The sequence below is a fragment of the Orcinus orca genome, chromosome 8, assembly GCF_937001465.1.
Source record: "Orcinus orca chromosome 8, mOrcOrc1.1, whole genome shotgun sequence".
Taxonomy (NCBI): domain Eukaryota; kingdom Metazoa; phylum Chordata; class Mammalia; order Artiodactyla; family Delphinidae; genus Orcinus; species Orcinus orca.
The window spans coordinates 47,361,260-47,382,865 of NC_064566.1; the positions used below are offsets into that span (position 1 = coordinate 47,361,260).

The window sequence follows — 21,606 nt, forward strand, 5'->3', positions numbered from 1 at the left end:
CTGCTGTTTTGGGATGGAATGTCCTATAAATATCAATTAAATCTGTCTAGTCTATTGTGTCTTTTAAAGCTTCTCTTTCCTTATTTATTTTCATTTTGGATGATCTGTCCATTGTTGTAAGTGAGGTGTTAAAGTCCCCCACTATTATTGTGTTACTGTCGATTTCCTCTTTTATAGCTGTTAGCAGTTGCCTTATGTATTGAGGTGCTCCTATGTTGGGTGCATATATATTTATAATTGCTATATCTTCTTCTTCGATTGATCCTTTGATCATTATGTAGTGTCCTTCCTTGTCTCTTGTAACATTCTTTCTTTTAAAGTCTATTTTATCTGATATGAGAATTGCTACTCCAGCTTTCTTTTGATTTCCATTTGCATGGAATATCTTTTTCCATCCCCTCACGTTCAGTCTGTATGTGTCCCTAGGTCTGAAGTGGGTCTCTTGTAGACAGCATATATATGGATCTTGTTTTTGTATCCATTCAGCAAGCCTGTGGCTTTTGGTTGAAGTGTTTAATCCATTCACATTTAAGGTAATTAACGATATGTATGTTCCTATGACCATTTTCTTAATTGTTTTGGCTTTGTTTTTATAGATCCTTTTCTTCTCTAGTGTTTCCCACTTAGAGAAGTTCCTTTAGCATTTGCTGTAGTGCTGGTTTGCTGGTGCTGGATTCTCTTAGCCTTTGCTTGTCTGTAAAGCTTCTTTTTTTTTCTTTTTCTGTAAAGCTTTTGATTGCTGCATCGAATCTGAATGAGATCCTTGCCGGGCAGAGTAATCTTGGTTGTAGGTTCTTCCCTTTCATCACTTTAATTATATCATGCCACTCCTTTCTGGCTTGTAGAGTTTCTGCTCAGAAATCAGCTGTTAACCTTATGAGAGTTCCCTTGTATGTTATTTTTCGTTTTTCCCTTGCTGCTTTCAATAATTTTTGTTTGTCTTTAATTTTTGCCAATTCAATTACTTTGTGTCTCAGCGTGTTTCTCCTTGGGTTTATCCTATATGGGACTCGCTGTGCTTCCTGGACTTGTGTGGCTATTTCCTTTCCCATGTTAGGGAAGTTTTCGACTATAATCTCTTCAGATATTTTCTCAGGTCCTTTCTCTGTCTCTTCTCCTTCCGGGACCCTTATAATGTGAATGTTGTTGCGCTTAATGTTGTCCCAGAGGTCTCTTAGGCTGTCTTCATTTCTTTTCATTCTTTTTTTCTTTATTCTGTTCTGCAGCAGTGAATTCCACCATTCTGTCTTCCAGGTCACTTATCAGTTCTTCTGCCTCAGTTATTCTGCTATTGATTCCTTCTAGTGTAGTTTTCATTTCATTTATTGTATTGTTCATCTCTGTTTGTTTGTTCTTTAATTCTTCTAGTTCTTTGTTAAACATTTCTTGCATCTTCTTGATCTTTGCCTCCATTCTTTTTCTGAGGTCCTGGATCATCTTCACTATCATTATTCTGAATTCTTTTTCTGGAAGGTTGCCTATCTCCACTTCATTTAGTTGTTTTTCTGGGGTTTTATCTTGTTCCTTCATCTGGTACATAGCCCTCTGCCTTTTCATCTTGTCTGTCTTTCTGTGAATGTGGTTTTTGTTCCACAGGCTGCAGGATTGTAGCTCTTCTTGCTTCTGCTCTCTGCCCTCTGGTGGATGAGGCTATCTAAGAGGCTTGATGGGAGGAACTGGTGGTGGGTAGAGCTGACTGTTGCTCTGATGGGCAGAGCTCAGTAAAACTTTAATCCACTTGACTCTTGATGGATGGGGCTGGGTTCCCTCCCTGTTGGTTGTTTGGCCTGAGGCAACACAACACTGGAACCTATCTGGGCTCTTTGGTGGGGCTAATGACAGACTCTGGGAGTGCTTATGCCAAGGAGTACTTCCCAGAACTTCTGCTGCCGGTGTCCTTGTCCCCACGGTGAGCCACAGCGCCCCCCCCCCCCGCCTCTGCAGGAGACCCTCCAACACTAGTAGGTAGGTCTGTTTCAGTCTCCCCTGGGGTCACTGCTCCTTCCCCTGGGTCCCGATGCGCACACTACTTTGTGTGTGCCCTCCAAGAGTGGAGTCTCTGTTTTCCCCAGTCCTGTGAAAGTCCTGCAATCAATTCCCACTAGGCTTCAATGTCTGATTCTCTAGGAATTCCTCCTCCTGTTGCCAGACCCCCAGGTTGGGAAGCCTGATGTGGGGCTCAGAACCTTCACTCCAGTGGGTGGACTTCTGTGGTATAAGTGTTCTCCAGTTTGTGAGTCACCCACCCAGCAGTTATGGGATTTGATTTTACTGTGATTGCGCCCCTCCTACCGTCTCATTGTGGCTTCTCCTTTGTCTTTGGATGTGGGGTATCTTTTTTGGTGAGTTCCAGTGTCTTCCTGTCAATGATTGTCCAGCAGCTAGTTGTGATTCTGGTGTTCTTTCAAGAGGGAGTGAGAGCACGTCCTTCTACTCCGCCATCTTGGTTCCTTCTCTATGCTCCCTATTATAGCAGCAGTTATGGCAATTGTGTCTTATTTGATGCCACAGAAAGTGAAGCATATTGTCCAGGCCGGAAAGTAATAGTCCTCTTTTCTTTGTTCTAAGTTTAGAGGGGGAGAGGGGAAATACACTTTATTCATTAAACAAGCATGTATTAAATACTGGTATGTATTTACTGTTTTTCTTTGCTGAGTCATGCATTTATTTATTTATTTTAACTAATTTCATCCCTAGTTTCCTATTCTTTTGCCTGTCTTTTTTTATTGTTAAACTATAGTTGATTTACAACATTGTATTAGTTTCAGGTGTACAACTTCAGATTCTTTTCCATTATAGGTTATTACAAGATATTGAATATAGTTCCATGTGCTATAAGGTAAATCCTTGTTGTTTTCTATTTTATATATAGTAGTATGTATCTTTTAACCCCATACTCCTAATTTATCCCTTCCCTTCCCCTTTCCTCTTTGGTAACCATAAGTTTGATTTCTATGTCTGTGAATCTGCTTCTGTTTTGTAAATAAGTTGATGTGTATTTTTTTTAGATTCTAAATATGTGATATCATATAATATTTGTCTTTCTCTTTCTGACTTACTTCACTTAGTATGATAATCTCTAGGTCCATCCATGTTGCTGCAAGTGGCGTTATTTCTTTCTTTTTTATGTCTGAGTAATATTCCATTGTGTGTGTATGTGTGTGTGTGTGTATAATATATATATATATACACACACACACATATATATATATATCACATTTTCCTTATCCATTCATCTGTCAGTGGACATTTAGGTTGCTTCCATGTCTTGGCTGTTGTGAATAGTGCTGCTATGAACATAAGGGTGCACGTATCTTTTCGAATTAGAGTTTTCATCTTTTCCCAATATTGCACAGGACTGGAATTTCTGGATCATATGGTAACTCAATTTTTAGTTTTTTAAGGAACTTCCCAGCTATTTTCCATAGTGGTTGCAGCAATTTACATTCCCACCAACAGTGTAGGAGGGTCCCCTTTTCTCCACCACCTCTCCAGTGTTTATTATTTGTGGACTTTTTAATGACAGCCATTCTGATTGCCGTGAGATGATATCTCATTGTAGTTTTGATTTGCATTTCTTTAATTATTAGCTAATGTGGAGCTATTTTTCATGTGCCTGTTGGCCGTCTGTATGTCTTCTTTGGAGAAATGTCTATTTGGGTCTTCTACCAATTTTTGATTGGGTTATTTGGTTTTTTGATATTGAGTTGCGTAAGCTGTCTGTATATTTTGGAAATTAAGCTCTTGTTGGTAGCATCATTTGCAAATATTTTCTCCCATTCCATAGGTTGTCTTTTCATTTTGTTTGGTTTCTTGCTGTACAAAAGCATAATTTTGATTACGTGCCATTTGTTTTTTTTTTTTGCTTTTATTTCTATTACCTTGGGAGACTGAACTAAGAAAATATTACTACAGTTTATGTCTGAGAATGCTTCGCCTTTGTTCTGTCTAGGATTTTTATGGTGTCATGTCTTATATTTAAATCTTTAAGCCATTTTGAGTTTGTGTGTGTGTGTATGGTGTGAGAGATTGTTCTAACTTCAGTGATTTATGTGGGGCTGCCCAGCTTTCCCAATACCACTTGCTGAAGAGACTGTCTTTTCTCCATTGTACCATCTTGCCTCCTTTGTCAAAGATTAATTGACTGTAGGTGTGTAGGTTTATTTTTGGGCTGTCTTTGTTTGTTCCATTGATCATATGGCTGTTTTTGTGCCCAAACCATGTGATTTTGATTACTGCAGCTTTGTAGTATTGTCTAAAGTCTGGGAGGGATGTGCCTCCAGGTTTGTTCTTTTTCCTCAGAGTTGCTATGTTAATTCTGGGTCTTTTGTGGTTCCATATAAATTTTATGATTATTTGTTCTAGCTCTGTGAAAAATGTCATGGGTAATTTGATAGGGATCACATTAAATCTGTAGATTGCCTTGGTAGTATGGCCATTTTAACAATATTAATTATTGCAATCCAAGAGCATGAGATATCTTTCCATTTCTTTGTATCTTCAATTTCCTTTATCAATGTTTTAGTTCTCAGCATATAGGTCTTTCATATCCTTGGTTAGGTTTATTCCTAAGTATTTTTTTTGACGCAATTTTAAATGGGATTTTTTTTTTACTTTCTGATATTTCATTGTTAGTATAAAGAAATGCAACAGTTTTCTGCATATTAATCTTGTATCCTGCTACCTTGCTGAATTCATTTATTAGTTCTAATAGTTTTTATGTGGAGTCTTTAGGGTTTCTATAGAGTATCATGTCATCTGCATACAATGACAATTTTACCTCTTCCCTTCCAATTGGGGTACCTTTTATTTCTTTTTCTAATTGCTGTGGTTAGAACTTCCAATACTATGTTGAATAGAAGAGATGAGAGTGGGCATCGTTGTTTTGTTCTAGAATTTAGTGGGAAGGCTTTCAGCTTTTCAGCCTTGAGTATTATATTAGCTGTGGGTTTGTTGTAAGTTGTGTTGGTATGTATTGATACTATCACATTGCTAGGTGATGTGGCTATATCTTAATGGGTCTTGAAATGTATTGAAAGAGACAGTGAACAACATTTAGTACATGTCCCATTTAACTAAATGACAGAGAAAACAATTTAATTGGAAATAATTAGTCAGTGCATCTAGAAAGAAAACAAGGGAAGCTTCCTGGGGGAAGATGGCACTCCATTTACTCACTGAACTCTCATGACATAAACCTTTGTATTTACCGTATTTTGCTACAGGTAGGATACGAAATGGTAAAATAGCCCTCTGCTCTGACTAGTATAGAAGTCAGATAGATATGTTAAAATGTCATCCTAATACAATTAGATATGAACACAGAACTCATTAACTCAATCAGAGTGATTGAAGATGATTTTTTAGGAAGATGACTTTTTTTTTGTAGAATTCCATTTTAATAAAATTCAAAAGCAATCAAGATGAAACTGTATTTTTTCTGTAACATATATATGTGTAATGAAATTATTTTACTGAATGAAAGATTCTTTAAATTCTATAGTGCTTTTCAATTTTAAAAGTTTCACACACGTGATTTTGTATAATCCTATAATAAGCCTTTTTCCCGCCTTACCCCTTTATTGCCCCGCCTCCCTTCTCTCTCTGCACTGGTAACCACTAGTTTGTTCTCTATATCTGTAAGTCAGCTTCTTTTTTTGTTTTATTCACTACTTTGTTGTATTTTCAGATTCCACATATAAGTAATATCATACAGTATTTGTCTTTCTCTGTCTGAATTATTTCAGTTAACATAACGTTCTCAAAATCCATCCATGTTGCTGCAGATGGCAAAATTTCATTCTTTTTTGTGGATGAGTAGTATTCCCTTTGTGTGTGTGTGTGTGTGTGTGTGTGTGTGTGTGTATATGTGGTGTGTATACATGTGTGTTTCCATTCATCTGTTGATGGATACTTAGCTTTCTTCCATACCTTGGGAATAGTAAATAATACTATGAACACTGGAGTGCATGTGTCTTTTTGAATTAGCGTTTTTGGGGTTTTTTGGGTTTTATACCCAGCAGTGGAATTGTTGGGTCATATGGCTGTTCTAGCTTTAGTTTTTTGAGAAACTTCTGTACTGTTTTCCCCAGTGGTTGCACCAATTTATGTTTAGGGAGGTGACATTTAAACTGGGTTTGAAACAAAGACTGTGGTTTAAGAAGCAGGGGGGAAGAACACTGCAAATAGAGAAACAATGTGTGCACAGTAGGAGAGCCACCAAGGGGCCTTCCATGCTTGGGAGATGATGGGATGCTTTCCATGTAGGGGAGGTTGGTGGCAGAAGATGAGATGGACAGGTAAACCTTGAATGCCATGCTAGGGCACTTGCACTTGCAGGGACACTTTAACTTTACTAGTTAAGAAGGTCTTCTCCCAAGTGACTCTGCTGGGTATAAATACCAGCTCCTCCTTTAACAAACTTTATCACCTTCACAAATTAAGTAACTCCCTAAGCCATAGTTTCCTTATTTCAAACATGAACACAATACTACTATTTATCTCGTAAGGTATTTAAGAGAATAAATGAGAGAGATGTTTTGATTACATTGGCTATCTCGATATTCTTTAAGTATGTCAAGCTCATTCCTGCCATGGGGTCTTTGCAGTAGTGTTTCCTGCAAGTGTCATGTTTTACCCCTAGATCTTCTATGGTGCATTCTTATCAATTCTAGTCGCAAAGTAAGTGTCAGTTCCATAGAAAAGGCTTTCCTGACTCTACAATTGGAAGTAGCCACCTAGTCCTACACTCTCATATCACTTTCCTTTAATTCTCTTCATGGCATTTTTCTCAGTCTGAGATAGGAGAGGTCATATGTGTCTTATCACATGTTATATTTCCCATCAGAGAATTGACTAATACATCATAGACATTAACTAAATATTTTTGGAATTAATTCATTGACTTTGCATAGTCAGTTAAGCAACCTGTACCTTGGTTTCAATGTTTGTAGCATCAGGATTGAAATACCTACCACACAGAATTGTTGGGAGAAACCTAGTGAGAAAATTCTGTCAAACACACAGCGTATTGTCCAGTATATTTCAGATTTTGAATAAATACTGGTTACCTGCATCACCGCCTTGTAAATTTTTTCCAGTATTTCAGTACATAAAGAACACACAGACTTTCCAGATAAAGGTATATTTTCTCTTTTCTTCAAGCTTTGTGGATCCTACAAAATACTTTCCAGTGTTGTCTCTACCAGTCTTTCCCCAACCTACAACTCCACACCAATGTCTTCTCACTGTTTTCCTTTCATTCCCTGGTGCCTGAAACCAAGCTATGTATTGTTTGGAAACTCTGTATGTTACTTCCATGCTGTCATCTCAAACACAGAGTGGATAATTTTAACAGTGGATGAAAACGACCTGAGGAAGTTGAGTTCTTAAAAGAGCTGTGCTGCAAAGAAGTCCTGTCCACCAGTATATCAGCTAGATTTATCCTGGAAGTTTTCCTGAAAGCTCAGGAATTGATCATGACATCATGAACCAAGTGAGCCATCCAGGATGAGAATAGTCTATCCATAACCATTTTGCTTCCAAGATCTGCCTGAATGACAGACAATTATTGAAAAACTCCACTTCAACTCATTGTTATGTACAGAAAATAGTACAAATTTCAAAATGGTAAATTCTCTTATTAAGTCATTGGCATAATTGTCAGCCAAGCAGCCACTGCCTTCTGGAGAGCACCTCTGAGGATAGAATTATTTTCCAAGAATGTTTGGAAGCCATTCGAAAAATTTTCCTTAGTTCTACTTAAGTTAGTATTGATTCAGTCAACATTGTTAAGTACTTATGTTTGCCAGGCTGTGATTAGACCACACATAAACATTGTATACCCTTTACTCCTCATACTCCTGTAGGTGAGAAAATGAACTTTTTTTTCATATTTCCCTCATTCAGATTCTGACTATAGAAGATAGAAAGGGGTGATAAATTAGGGGGTTCCCAGAATATACTTGGGGCTACTGTATGGCATTTACATACATTCTCCTATGAGAATCTTTTTCTTCATCACTCTGATTCCTGACCTGGAATTCAGCCAGGTACATTTAACTTCCATTTCTCAGGCTTTCTCATTAAGAGTTGTCTGTCAATGTCCTCGATTAAAGGCCAGGTGACGTCAGTGCTTCTACAATCTTATCAGAGTCTTGACCCCAAGAACCTCTGCACCTTTGGAGGAGAGTTGTTATGTGCACCAGGAGGATGGACAATCATACCACAGTGAGCACATTCCTTCTGTGGGGATTTTCCAGTTTCCCAGACGGGCAAGATCTCTCCTTCGTGATGATTTTCTTCTCTCATGTGACCATCCTGGTTGCAAATGTGTCCATAATGGTGGCCATCAAGCTCAGTCACAATCTTCACACCCCCACGTACTTTTTCCTCTGTGGTTTGTCCTTTTCAGAAACCTGTACCACTATGGTACATGCTAGTGGACTTGCTATCAGAAAGCAAGACCATTTCTCTTCCTGAGCGTGCCACACAGATGTTTTTCTTCTTTGGCTTGGGAGCTAACAACTGCTTACTCTTGGCTGCCATGTCCTATGACCATTACACTGCTATTCACAACCCGCTGCACTACACCATCTTGATGACCCAAAAGATCTGCTTTCAGCTCATGACCGCTTCTTGTGTTACTGGGATTGTGGTGTCACTGTGCGTTGTCCTTGTAGTATTCAACTTGTCGTTCTGTGACTCCAGCACCGTCAAGCACTTTTTTTGTGACATTACATCTGTAGTCTCCCTTGCCTGGGATTACACCTTTTTTCAGAAAATGGTTCTTCTTGCCTTCTCTGCCTTCGTTTTGGTGGGGAGCTTTATTTTCATTATGATTTCCTGTGTCTTCATTGGGTCCATAGTTATGAGGATGCCATCTGCCCAGGGGAGGTATAAGGCCTTCTCAACTTGCTCCTTCCACCTCACTGTGGTGTGCATACACTGTGGATTTGCTGACTTTGTCTATCTGAGACCCAAGGACGGTGACTCATTCCGTGAAGATGTGCTGATGCCTGTGACATATACAGTACTGACACCTCTGCTTAATCCCATCGTTTACAGTCTAAGAAACAAAGAAATGAAAATATCCCTAAAGAAAGTACTAGGCAATATATGTAGGTTTTCCCCTAGATGGTAAATAAAAGAGCTCTGAACACTTTTTAAAATTTTTACAGAGCATTGATAAATTAAAGTGGAGAAAGTGGAGTACTTCCAATAAAAATCATCACTTTGTATACAAAGCAATTAAAGTGTGTTCTAACTGCCTGATATGCTCTGGTCTCACTTCTTTCTTACTATGAAACCAGATGTAGTTTTAAAATATTTTAAAAGGAAATAAAATATTCTAAAATATTATTACATATATATGTACATATACAGATATACACATACATGCATACACACATGCACATATGTATGTAGTAAATGTATCAAAAATGTTTTAGAATACTCTATTTTCATAATTTTGGTTTCCTTTGGAGAAGGAAGAAAATTATATTAAAAAGGAAAAGAAAGAAGGAAAGAGAGAGGGAGAGAGAGAGAGAGAGAAGGAGGGGAAAGAGAAAGATCACTGATTTACTTAATCAAAAAAAGAGAAAGCACAAACACAAATTTAGCGTTGAAATGAGTGAAAGACCACAATGCAGAGAAATTTCAAAACGTTTTTTATTTTTTAATTAAAAAAATTTTTTTAACATCTTTATTGGAGTATAATTGCTTTACAATGGTGTGTTAGTTTCTGCTTTATAACAAAGTAAGTCACCTATACATATACATATGTTCCCATATCTCTTCCCTCTTGCGTCTCCCTCCCTCCCACCCTCCCTATCCCACCCTCAAAACATTTTAAGAAAATACCTGTTTAACTCTATTCAAAGAAACATGGAAACTAGATGGGAATGGATGAATTTCTGGAAAAAAAAAATGAAAGTTTCTGCAGAAGAAATATGCATTTTTAACATACCAAATTCCAGGAATACTATAGACCTCTGTCAAAGAGCTATTCTTTCCAATCCCCAACAAAGGAGTAGACTAGATGGTTTCAAAATGAACTTCCACAAAAAGCAAATAATTCAAATGCTGTTTGAGTTACAGCATAGACAAAGATAAATAGCTTGGAATTTATGAAAACCACAGAGGTGGAAGGTGCTATAAATAACTGAATCTAATCGAGGCCATTGTCGTAAGGTTCTCACGTGGATACTGAGGGAGATGCTGTAGGGAGGGCTTGGCATTTTGAGGTCACATTGTCTAATGGCAAATCCGTATGGTGAGTGATGTTACCAGTGCTGTGGCAGGAGTGAGGGACCGAGATGGGAGAAAGAATAAAGGGGCTGGTGGCAAAGTCTTGAATAAATGAGAAGAAACTGGGTGGTCAGTAAAAGACTCTGAAAACAATAGTATATTGTTTCATATCTGGATAGTGTTTGTGTCAATGAGTGAAATGTTTTGTCATGCAGATTGCCAGTAAATGATTTAGAAATATGGTAAGGAGCTAGGAGAATGTCGACATTGTGTGCAGATATCTGTAGAATAGGAGTGAGCAGCTTCTCTTCAATATTGCTGAGAAGCCTATGTGCCCTCCTCGGACAACTAGGTTTAGTTAAGATGGAGACGTGGAGCGTGTACTCTGGGAAAAGTTGACGGGTGGAATAGAAAGGAGATTTCCAGAATGAACGTAAAACATATAGGAGAAACCCCAGCAAACAAAGAGAATTTCAAAGAGATGAAGCCGAGAGTTGTGAATAAGTGAATACTGGCGAAGAGAGCTCCCAACAGGCTTGCAGCTGAGATTCAGATCATAGCTCCATTGACTATAGGTGGTGTCGGAACCTATTGGGTCTACAGTTCTCATTCTTTGCTCAGCATTGAATTAAAGTTTGGCTAGAGGTTCTCTGACCAACCATTTCATAAACTTCACCATTCCATTTTCACAAATGTCCTTGTTTACTGTAAAAGTCTCTGCCTCCTCATGTAATTATCTAAACTTTTAATTTCATTCATTATTTTAAGACTCAAAATTTTGACCAAATGGTATTTATCCTTGCGATGCAAGGTTGGTTTAACATATGAAAATCAATCAGTGTGATACACCATATTAATAGAATGAAAAATAACAACCACATGATTGTGTCAATAGATGTAGAGTATATACACTATGAAATATTATTCAGCCATTAAGAAAGAAGGAACTCTTGCCATTTGTGACATCACAGGTGTACCTGGAGACATTGTGCTAAATGAAATAAGCCAGACACAGAAGGAAAAATACTGCATGAGCTCACTTATAAGTGAAATCTAAGAAAGTCAAATTCATAGAAGCAGAGAATAGAATGGTAGTTACCAGAGTTGGGGAAATGGAGGGAATGGGGAGATGCTGGTCAAAGGGTACAAAGTTAGTTATATAGGACGAATAAGTTCTAGAGATCGAATGTAGAGCATTATAACTGTAGTTAATAATACTGTAGTTTATACTGGATATTTTCTAAGAGTAAACTTAAGTTACTCTTATCACACCTAAAAATGATAGAGATGTGAGTAGATGGGTATGTTAGCTTGGTTATATTTATCACTTCACTATGTATATGTATGTCAAAACATCATGCTGGGGCTTCCCTGGTAGCGCAGTGGTTGAGAGTCCGCCTCCTGATGCAGGGGACACGGGTTCGTGACCCGGTCCGGGAAGATCCCACATGCCGCGGAGCGGCTGAGCCCGTGATCCATGGCCACTGAGCCTGCGCGTCTGGAGCCTGTGCTCCGCAACGGCAGAGGCCACAACAGTGAGAGGCCCGCGTACCGGAAAAAAAAAAAAAAATCATGCTGAACACTTTAAATCATAAATTTTATTAAAAAAGTAAAAACATCTTAAAATTGTTTTAAAGGTTAAAAGAACATGTCAACTAGCACTTTATTCATACCGCTTGAATGGAAACCATTGTATTTTTAAGAAACATTTCTTTGTTGTGAACTTCTTGAAAGAAAAGCACATAACCTATTAAACTTTGTTTCCTCAGTTCATAACCTCGTGCTAGAAATAAAAGAGACACTAAATAAATATTCATTGAATTAGAGTTAATGTTTAACCAACAGACATTTGTTGAATGCTTGCTGTGTACCCGACACTGTACTTTGAGCTCAGGATAATTAGTTCAACCTCCCACATCACTACTTTTACCCACCCACCAAAGTTTGTGCAACTGCATTACCAGCTCTCAATGACCAGTTTTAACTCTTTTTTTCCTTATGTCTCAGTTTAAATGTCATTTCTCTGGTAAAGCTTTCCTTGAGCCTCACAAATAAATGCATTTGCCAAATGATATTATGAGGAATAGAGACTGAGCAAAAAGACACAGCCTGGGGCTTTTGGCAGTGAGGTAGGCTAAGTACATAGAACTTTGAGGTCAAAGATACCTAAGACTCTGAGGCCAAGATCCTGTAGAGGAAAAAGCTATAGAGAAGTGAGCCTGAAATTCTACATATAATTCCTCATTATGGAATTTGACTACTCCCAAGTTGCACTTGGGCTGTTGAGATATCAAACACCAAGTGGAAATCAGCCTACGAGAGCCTGACGATCTTAGCAGAGATTTTGGCATTTTGCATTGCTGGTTTGATAGATAGGCTGTTTAAGGTAGAGGGCCCCACAACACCTTATGCTTTTATTTGAGAGTCCTGCAGTACTACACCTTAGGAGGAATTGCTGCATCCTAGAAATAAGGTCAAACCAGAAATAGATTATCCCCAACAAAGTACAACACCCAACCACCACATTCTATTAGGATGTAAGTTTAGGAGTTATACTGTACATGGAGGCATCAGTTCTTTTTTTATGTGAATGACCCCTTTGGGCACTCTATTTTCATTTCCTCAAAGGGATCAAGCCAGAGCTTTATTTTTCTGCTAGAATAAAACTGAAAACAGTGCGGAAGAAGATAATCTCATCTAGAACCTCTAAAATTTTTTATCCACATTGCTCATCAATTAAAAAAAAAGATATGCCACAAGATAGGACCAAATGCATAAAAACCAGGTACTTAAATATTAAATAAATATTAATAATACATCTAAGAAAAATAGGGGAATAATATGAAGAGTCACACCACAGAAATGAATACAAAAAGAAAAGGAATCAAGTTTAAATCCTAAAAATGAAAAACAAAATAAATTAGGAATTCAGCTGTTGGGTTAATAGTAGATTGGACACAGCAGAAAAGATGATTAGTAAACTGAAAGGTACGTTAGTAGAAAACATACACATTACAAGACAAAGAAAAAATCATCAAAAATACAAAAAGAGTGTGAGAGCTGTATAAGAAATTATGAAAAGATCTAACATGTGTAATGAACTTCTAGAAAAAAGTAGAGAAATTTCTGAAGAAATATTCAATGATAATTTTCCAACCTGATGAAGGACCATGAGCTACAAATTCAAGAAACTTTGCAGATTCCAAACATGATAAGTATAAGAAAAACCACACTCAAGGAAATCATAAAAAGACTACAGGGAAGCCCAAAACAAAAGAAAAATGTTAAAAGCTTCCAGAGGAGAAGTAAAAGACATATTCCCTTCAAAAAATAATCAAATGACTAATAGCTGAGTTTTGGAAAGTATTGATGGAAGCAAGAAAATTAAATCTTAAAAGTGCTCAAAGATTTTTTTTTACTAGTAACCTAGAATTCTACCTAAAATAGAAATATCTCTCAAAAATGAAGGTGCAATAAAGACCTTTTTTAAAGAACCTAAGGGTAAGACGGGAATGGAGACGCAGACCTACTAGAGAATGGACTTGAGGATGTGGGGAGGGGGAAGGGTAGGCTGTGACAAAGTGAGAGAGTGGCATGGACAGATATACACTACCAAACATAGAATAGATAAGCTAGTGGGAAGCAGCCGCATAGCACAGGGAGATCAGCTCGATGTTTTGTGACCACCTAGAGGGGTGGGATAGGGAGGGTGGGAGGGAGGGAGACGCAAGAGGGAAGAGATATGGGAACATATGTATATGTATAACTGATTCACTTTGTTATAAAGCAGAAACTAACACACCATTGTAAAGCAATTATACTCCAATAAAGATGTTAAAAATAAATGAAGACTTTTTTTTTTTTTTTTTTTTGCGGTACGCGGGCCTCTCACCGCTGTGGCCTCTCCCGTTGCGGAGCACAGGCTCCGGACGCGCAGGCTCAGCGGCCATGGCTCACGGGCCCAGACGCTCCGCGTCGTGTGGGATCTTCCCGGACCGGGGCACGAACACGTGTCCCCTGCATTGGCAGGTGGACTCTCAACCACTGCGCCACCAGGGAAGCCCAAGACCTTTTTTAGGATTAAAAAAATCTGTTAAAATGCATCACAAGCAAACCTGCATTAAAAGAAGAAGTAATAAAGTGTTTTTTAAAGCAGAAGTAAAATTAATGCTGATATAGGTATAAGGTTTAAAGAAAGGAATGAAGGTCACCAAAAAGAATAAATATATAGGAAACTAGAGAAGGTACACTAGGTAAGGGAACATCTTTGAGAAATAATTAAGAAACTCAATTGGCTTACATGGGTAGGTCGATGATGATACTATCACCACTTCCTATGGGGAAAGGAAAGAGTACTCTCTTGTAATACCTTCTAAAATAGCAACTTTATTGAAGTATAATTTACATATGAACAATTTAAATATACAGGTTGATGACTTTTGACAAGTATAACCACCAACCGAATCACAATGTACAATGATTTCCTTGCCCCCAAGAAATTACCTCTTGCCCCTTTGCTTTCAGTCTTCTCCAGCACTCCACTACAGAGTGAGTATTTTAGAGAATCTGGGAAATGTCAATGACTTCATAAGTCCCAGTCCATTTCAGAAGAAGAAAATCTTCCTGAAATTTATATAGACTAAGAATCTTTTAATATCACAACAGTTCAGGATCTTTTAAAATTTCCCCAATCAAATCCTACCTTCTATGTAACAATCTATAATCCATAGTAAGTAGGGAACTTCCCCAAAAAAATCTTACAAAGGGAGTTTTTTATTGTCCCCACAGGGGTGTTCTTGATCCTTAGTTTTTGACACACTGTTTAGGGAAGATACTTTGTACCACTCCTAATATTCTTTTTTCCCCTTTTGGAGCGACATCCGTTAGCATAACATTCCTGACATATTTCTAAACTTGCACTTCCTATTCCTCTAGGATTAAATTAGCTGATGGTAGATTTTGAAGGGAAAACTAGCTATGCAATTGTATTAGTTTGTGAGGGCAGCTGTAACAAAAGTACCACAAAGTAGGTGGCTTAAACAACAGAAATGTATTGTCTCGCAGTTCTGGAGGCTAAAAGTTAAGATGAAGTTGTCGGCCGGTTGGTTCTCTCTGAGGGCTGTGGGATCTGCTCTATGCTTCTTGCTTAGATTCTAGTGGTTTGCTGGCAATCTTGGAAGTTCTAGAAAAAGAATGGCAATGTATATCCTCTCCAGTAAAGACCGTAATAGTGCCACACCTCACTCCCTACATCTGGGTGATTGAATTATTTGAATTCCCTTAGAGTGGAAATAAAAAGGAAAAATGCGTAGATTTATCACAATCAGTCGGGGACTATTTATGTGCCTACACAAAATAGATAAGGAGGAGGTCAACATGTGACATGTATTTCATCTGAGAGAAGGAAAGGGATGGAGGGGAGTAGACCATTTTGATGGGTGTGCAGTGAGGGTTACCCCAAATTTGTTGGAGTACTAAACCTCACAAAGATTTGCCATTTATTGGGACTTCCCTGGTGGTGCAGTGGTTAAGAATCTGCCTGCCAATGCAGGAGACATGGGTTCAGTCCCTGGTCCAGGAAGATACCACATGCCACGAAGCAACTAAGCCCGTGCACCACAACTACTGAGCCTGTGCTCCAGAGCCTGTGCTCCACAATAAGAGAAGACACTGCAATGAGAAGCACACGCACCACAACAAAGAGTAGCCCCCGCTCGCCACAACTAAAGAAAGCCCACGCACAGCAACAAAGACCCAACACAGCCAAAAATAAATAAATAAAAATAAATTTATTTTTTTAAAAAAGAGTTGCCATTTACTGAGAAAGGAACAGAAGGGAAGGAATAGTTTGGGGAGAAATATAAAAACTTCAGTGAGGGCACAAGTTTGAGAGTCTTGAGGAAAAGGCCAGTGAAGAAGTTCATCTGTCCTCCAAGGAAGGTTGTATTTGGAGGTAGGGATACTGTCACCACACAAGTGGCAGCTGAGCTCATGGGAGAAGATGAGCTCACCCAAGAAGACCATGGGGGATGGAGAGAAAGGCAGAGGGCTAAGGATAAACTCGTGAAAAGCAAGAAATAGTGGGAAATGTAAAGAGGAAGACTGCTAGAAACAGTCAATAAAAAACATCAACCACCAGAGTGCAGAGCACCCACCACAACTCTAAGATGGCCCTTTCCAAGACTGAAGTCGTACCTTTGAGTTCCTTCTCTTTACAGGGGACAATGTCTGTGCTGGCTGTTGCCCCAGAATTATCGCACTGGTGGGGTTATAGGCCTATAATTGATGTAAGAAGTATGAATGGGGAAACAGGACCAGAGAAATCCCACAAAGAGGCTTCCAGGCAGAAAATTTCCTTGATCTGGTCAGTGAAGAGCCCAGGAATAGGAAGTCAGCTTGTAAAGTGATCCCTCCAAACTGTCTCAGAATTTGTCTGACATTATTAATATGCTAGAAATAAAATATACTAGCTAAAATATTAATCATAAGCATTGTGAACAGAGTACAGGAGGAAGGGAATCAATTTAGAGACAATTGCTGTAACCAAATTGGATCATAAGCACCTTCAAAAAGGACAGTGGAAGAAGTAGTGACAGTGGACAACTCCTTGAGAAGCAGTACAAAGTGTGTGGTGGATATTCTTTGCCTAAAACAAAATTTCATATTTCCTACCTTTCGACTGTTGTTAAAAGAAAGTCCCAACATCCCAGCCTCCCACTCCAAAGAAATGTCAGTGTCCAAAATCCTACTCTAGTATTCATCTGGTAAGACCACCTATGAGAGGAGTCAGCTGAAATTTATACAGCTTCTTCTGTGTTATCTGTGTTGGATCTTTTAATTGTCAAACAGAGGAATCATAATCTTTGCTTTGGCTTAAATAAAGTAAAAATAAATAAAAGCTTTTCTGACACTAACATCTATGTTTCCAAAAGTTGAAATATCCATTGACCAAGGGAGGGCAGTACCTTTAAAGGAAGTACCCTTAACTGCTGACTTGTCAATATCGTCACCTATTATACATTGTTGGGGAGAAGTTTCTTTCCTGAATGTTATTTTACAAGATGGTATTCAAGTAAATTTGATCTTTGGTTGAGATCTCTCTCCATTTAAATAGGACTCTATCATTGGTAAATGGAATTTTAAGTAGAAATTATTTTCCAAAGGCTCCGGACGCGCAGGCTCAGCGGCCATGGCTCATGGGCCCAGCTGCTCCGTGGCATGTGGGATCTTCCCAGACCGGGGCACGAACCCGTGTCCCCTGCATCGGCAGGTGGACTCTCAACCACTGCACCACCAGGGAAACCCTCCAAAGGTATTCTTAACTTGAAAATTCTGTATTTATTTGAACCAAGCAGACATCCATGTTAATGATACACTTAACTTTATAAATAGAAGTAAACATTGGATTTTTATATTTATGGGAGCTTATCACTATAAAAGTGATAAAGTTAATGATAAATATCATTAAAATATCCATCAAAAATGTTCCCCAAATTAATGGTTTGTTATTTATAGATTTATATCTGATTTAATTCAGGAAAACCAATATGCTCTAGCCATTAGTTTCTCATAGCCTCTTTTACCTCCTTGTTCCTCAGACTGCAGATGAGGGGGTTCAGCATGGGAAACACCACTATGTAGATTACAGATGCCACTTTGACCTGATCAGCTGAATAGCTCGATTTGGGCATTACGTAAACAAACAAAACTGTCCCGTGAAACAAAGTGACTGCAGTGTGGTGGGAAATGCAGGTAGACAAGGCCTTCTTCCTCCCCTCAGTAGAGTGCATCTTCAGGATTGAGTGGAGGATGTAGCTGTAGGACACGATTATGGTTAATAGTGTGCTTATGAGGACTGATGCAGAAGAGATGGCAAGGAGATATTTCAGCAATAGAAACATGGCCACAAGAAAGCTTCAAGAGTGGGAAGAGGTCACAGAAAAAATGGTTCGTTTTATTTGGTCCTCAGAAGGAGAGATTCATCAAACAGCCTGTAAATGAAGAAGCATTTATGCATCCACCCAAGTAGGAGGCCTCCAACAGGAAGAAGCAGACCACTGGGGACATGTGGGTGGAGTAGAGCAGGCGAGAGCAAATGGACCCATAGTGATTGTAGGCAATGGTGGCCAGCAGGAAGCACTCTGTAGTCCCAAAGGTGACATCAGAGCCAAGCTGAGCTATACAGCCAGTGACTGGGATGGCAGTTCTCTCTCTTCAGAAACTCATCAGCATGATTGGTGTGACTGATGTGGAGTACCCAATGTCTACAAAGGCCAAATGGCTGAGGAAAAGGTACATAGGCATGGGAAGCTGTGGGCTACTTCGGATTAAGATGATTATGCTAATATTTCCCACTACGGTAACTGTATAAACTCCTAGAAAAATCTCAAAAAAGATGGCACATAGTGTGGGATTATCTGTTAATCCCAAAATAGTGAACTCTGTCACTGTTGTATGGTTTGCAGTCTCCATCTATTCATTTAACAGTGCCTACTGAAATCAGAACCAGAGGAGGCTAAATTGACTGAAATGACCCCGCATTTATATACCTAAACATAACCTAAATATAACCTTATAAATAAGTTAAATGGTAAATTTGCCTCACTTATAGAATACTTTGTGCATATAAATTTTCTTTTCAATTTCCATGAAAATGTTGAAACTGAAGACTTGATTACCTTAGGACTCAGCTATTTTACTCCTATCTATATACTCTTTATTTATTTTTACTTTATTTAAGCCAAAGCAAAGATTATGATTCCTCTGTTTGACAATTAGAAGATCCAACCCAGATAACACAGAAGAAGCTGTATAAATCTTACTCATGTGCATGGGCGATATGTAAAAGAATGTTTACAGCAGTATCGATTGTAATAACATGAACTGTAAATAACCTACATTTTCAAAGAAAGACCAGCTCTTGATTTTCCAGCCCCATCCCAAATGTGCCTCTATTCAGTAATGTCTGCCTTAGTAAACGCTATCTCCATTTATGCAACTGATTGGGCCAAAAAATATGATGTTGACTTTGACATCTCTTTCTTACTTGATCTTTTTCCGGGAATAAAAAATATCACATCCTTAGTTATAATATTTGATAGTGGGGGCAAGAAGGTGTCCATGTTCAAGATGGAAGGCAAATCGAATTTTTACTGTTTTGATGAGATAAACATCGTGGATATTTTGCAGAATCTTCCAGGACTTACCTTCTATACCATACCTTTTCATACTTACGGGATTGTATGAAACAATAAGAAGAGTCTGCATATTTTTATGGGCGAGGATTAAATGCAAAGTGAACTGAAATATTTTGGGACTTGGGTTAGTTAAGTTTTGGTTTCTTCAGTTCTATTAAGCAACTATATAGAAATAAGAAGTAGGGGCATATGATGAGGATGGGAGGAAGGGGTAGTTATGGAGGTAGGAATAGAGGTAGCCAGCAAGGAAAGTAGGAAATTAGACTGAAAGAAAGATTAGTATTTCAGAATAATGCTCCCTTACTTCAAAATAGATCACATGATCAGGGGCAGGTGAGAATGTGTTAGTTACCTTCAGTCATCCCCATGACTCCTCTAATTTAAAGATCAACATATTCTTATGAATAATTTGTTTTTTCAAGAAACTCTATCTTAAGAATTAAGAAAACATACATACATACTGTCAGTGACCATGCACATTCTACTCAGTGTTACATGTGAATCATGACAATGGTATATTATAGTATGAATGGTACTAGGATTATGTATATGAATTATCAAGTTCTGGCTTTTTTAATTAGACAAAGACCCAAACCTGAAACGAATTTTATATCTTTAAAGAAAATAGATGTATGAAACACACAAATGTTTTCAAAGTTGGATATGAGTACCAGCGTGGAAGACAAAGTGACATGCAGAATACCATGGACTTTGGAGCCATGCAGACCTAGGATCAGTTTCTAGCTCTGCTTCTTGCTGTCTGTGAAATCATAGGCAAGTTACAAGAAATGTTTGCTCTTCTTTTTCCTTACCTGTAAAAAGGAGATAATACATACCTCATGTGATTCTTGGGTTAAATTACATGATGTGGGTGATAACTCCAAGCACTGTTAACACAACAAATAAATGCTCAATTACTAATAGTTTGCTTGAAATAACCACTTGTAATTTCTGGTACATAGAAGAGAATCAAATATGTCTGTATCCTTAAAAATGAACAAGTATGAACTAGTGATACATCCACTGCAACACTAGTGATAGTCTCCAAGGAATTGTTGCTGTACAGCAAAGGCATATTTAAGTGAGGTTGTCATTTAGGATAAGGCCAAAATCACCTATTTCACTTGTAATTACAAATTAATTACTTCACTTGTTTTGGAAAACTTCATTGAGAATCACTTGGGATAGAGAAATTACATGTGTACATCTACTGGGGCAGAGAAATAGCATGTAAACATGATTATGTAAAAGTGTATAAGTAAAATATTTTCTAAATACCCTCAGGTTCCATTAATTTTTTTAGTTAAATGGAAAAAAGTGAAAATTTCGGTTTAATTAAATTGTAAAACATAACATTTTACTATCCTTGAAGTTGATTATTAGATCAACATGACTAATATGGTTGTGAAAATTTGTGGCATTTCTGAAATGTGGCTGTAGTCAGTGAATTTTTGTTGCCTGTGCTTTTGTTTTTGTTGCCTGTGCTTTTGGTTTGGTATCAAAGAAATCATTGCCAAAACCAATGACATGAATCCTTTTCCCTATGTTTTCTTCCAGGAGTTTTACTCTTACAGTTTTAGGTCTTACGTTTAAGTCTTTAATCCATTTTGAGTTGATTTTTTTGTATAGTGTAAGATAATTGTCAATTTTATTCTCTAGGGATATCCAGTATTCCCAGCACTATTTATTGAAGAGACTATCCTTTGCCCACTGGGTATTCTTGAAGCCTTTGTCAAAAATTAGTTGACTGTATATGCATACGTTTATTTTTGGTTCACTATTCTATTCATTGGTCTGTATTGTGTCTTTATGCCAGTACCATACTGTTTTAATTACTGTAACTTTGTAATATATTTGGGAATCAGGAAGTGTGAGGACTACAGCTTTGTCCTTTTTTCTCAAGATTATTTTGGCTATTTGGGGTTCTTTGTGGTTCCATATGAATTTTAGAATTGTTTTTTCTATTTCTGTAAAAAATTCTGTTGGGACTTTGATACGGATATATTGAATCTGCTTTGGGTAGAATGGATATTTTAGCAATATTAAGTCTTCCAACCCAAGAACACAGGATGTTTTAATGTTTGAGTCTTGTTTAATTTCTTTTACCAATATTTTGCAGTTTCCAGTATACACGTCTTTCATTTCCTTAGTTAAGTTTATT

The 21,606-nt window shown here is 37.9% G+C and overlaps 1 protein-coding gene and 1 pseudogene across 1 annotated transcript; one reads left to right on the plus strand and one right to left on the minus strand.

Annotated features, from left to right (window-relative positions):
* The first annotated feature begins 8,209 nt into the window (after window positions 1–8,209).
* LOC117196364 (olfactory receptor 10T2-like) lies at window positions 8,210–9,142 on the plus strand. The gene is given in 2 exon segments (XM_033404431.1): window positions 8,210–8,432; window positions 8,434–9,142. Coding segments are annotated over 2 exon segments (930 nt in total). The 5' UTR covers window positions 8,210–8,211.
* An 8,639-nt stretch (window positions 9,143–17,781) lies between these two features.
* LOC101286733 (olfactory receptor 481-like) lies at window positions 17,782–18,720 on the minus strand (annotated as a pseudogene).
* Between the last annotated feature and the right edge of the window lie 2,886 nt (window positions 18,721–21,606).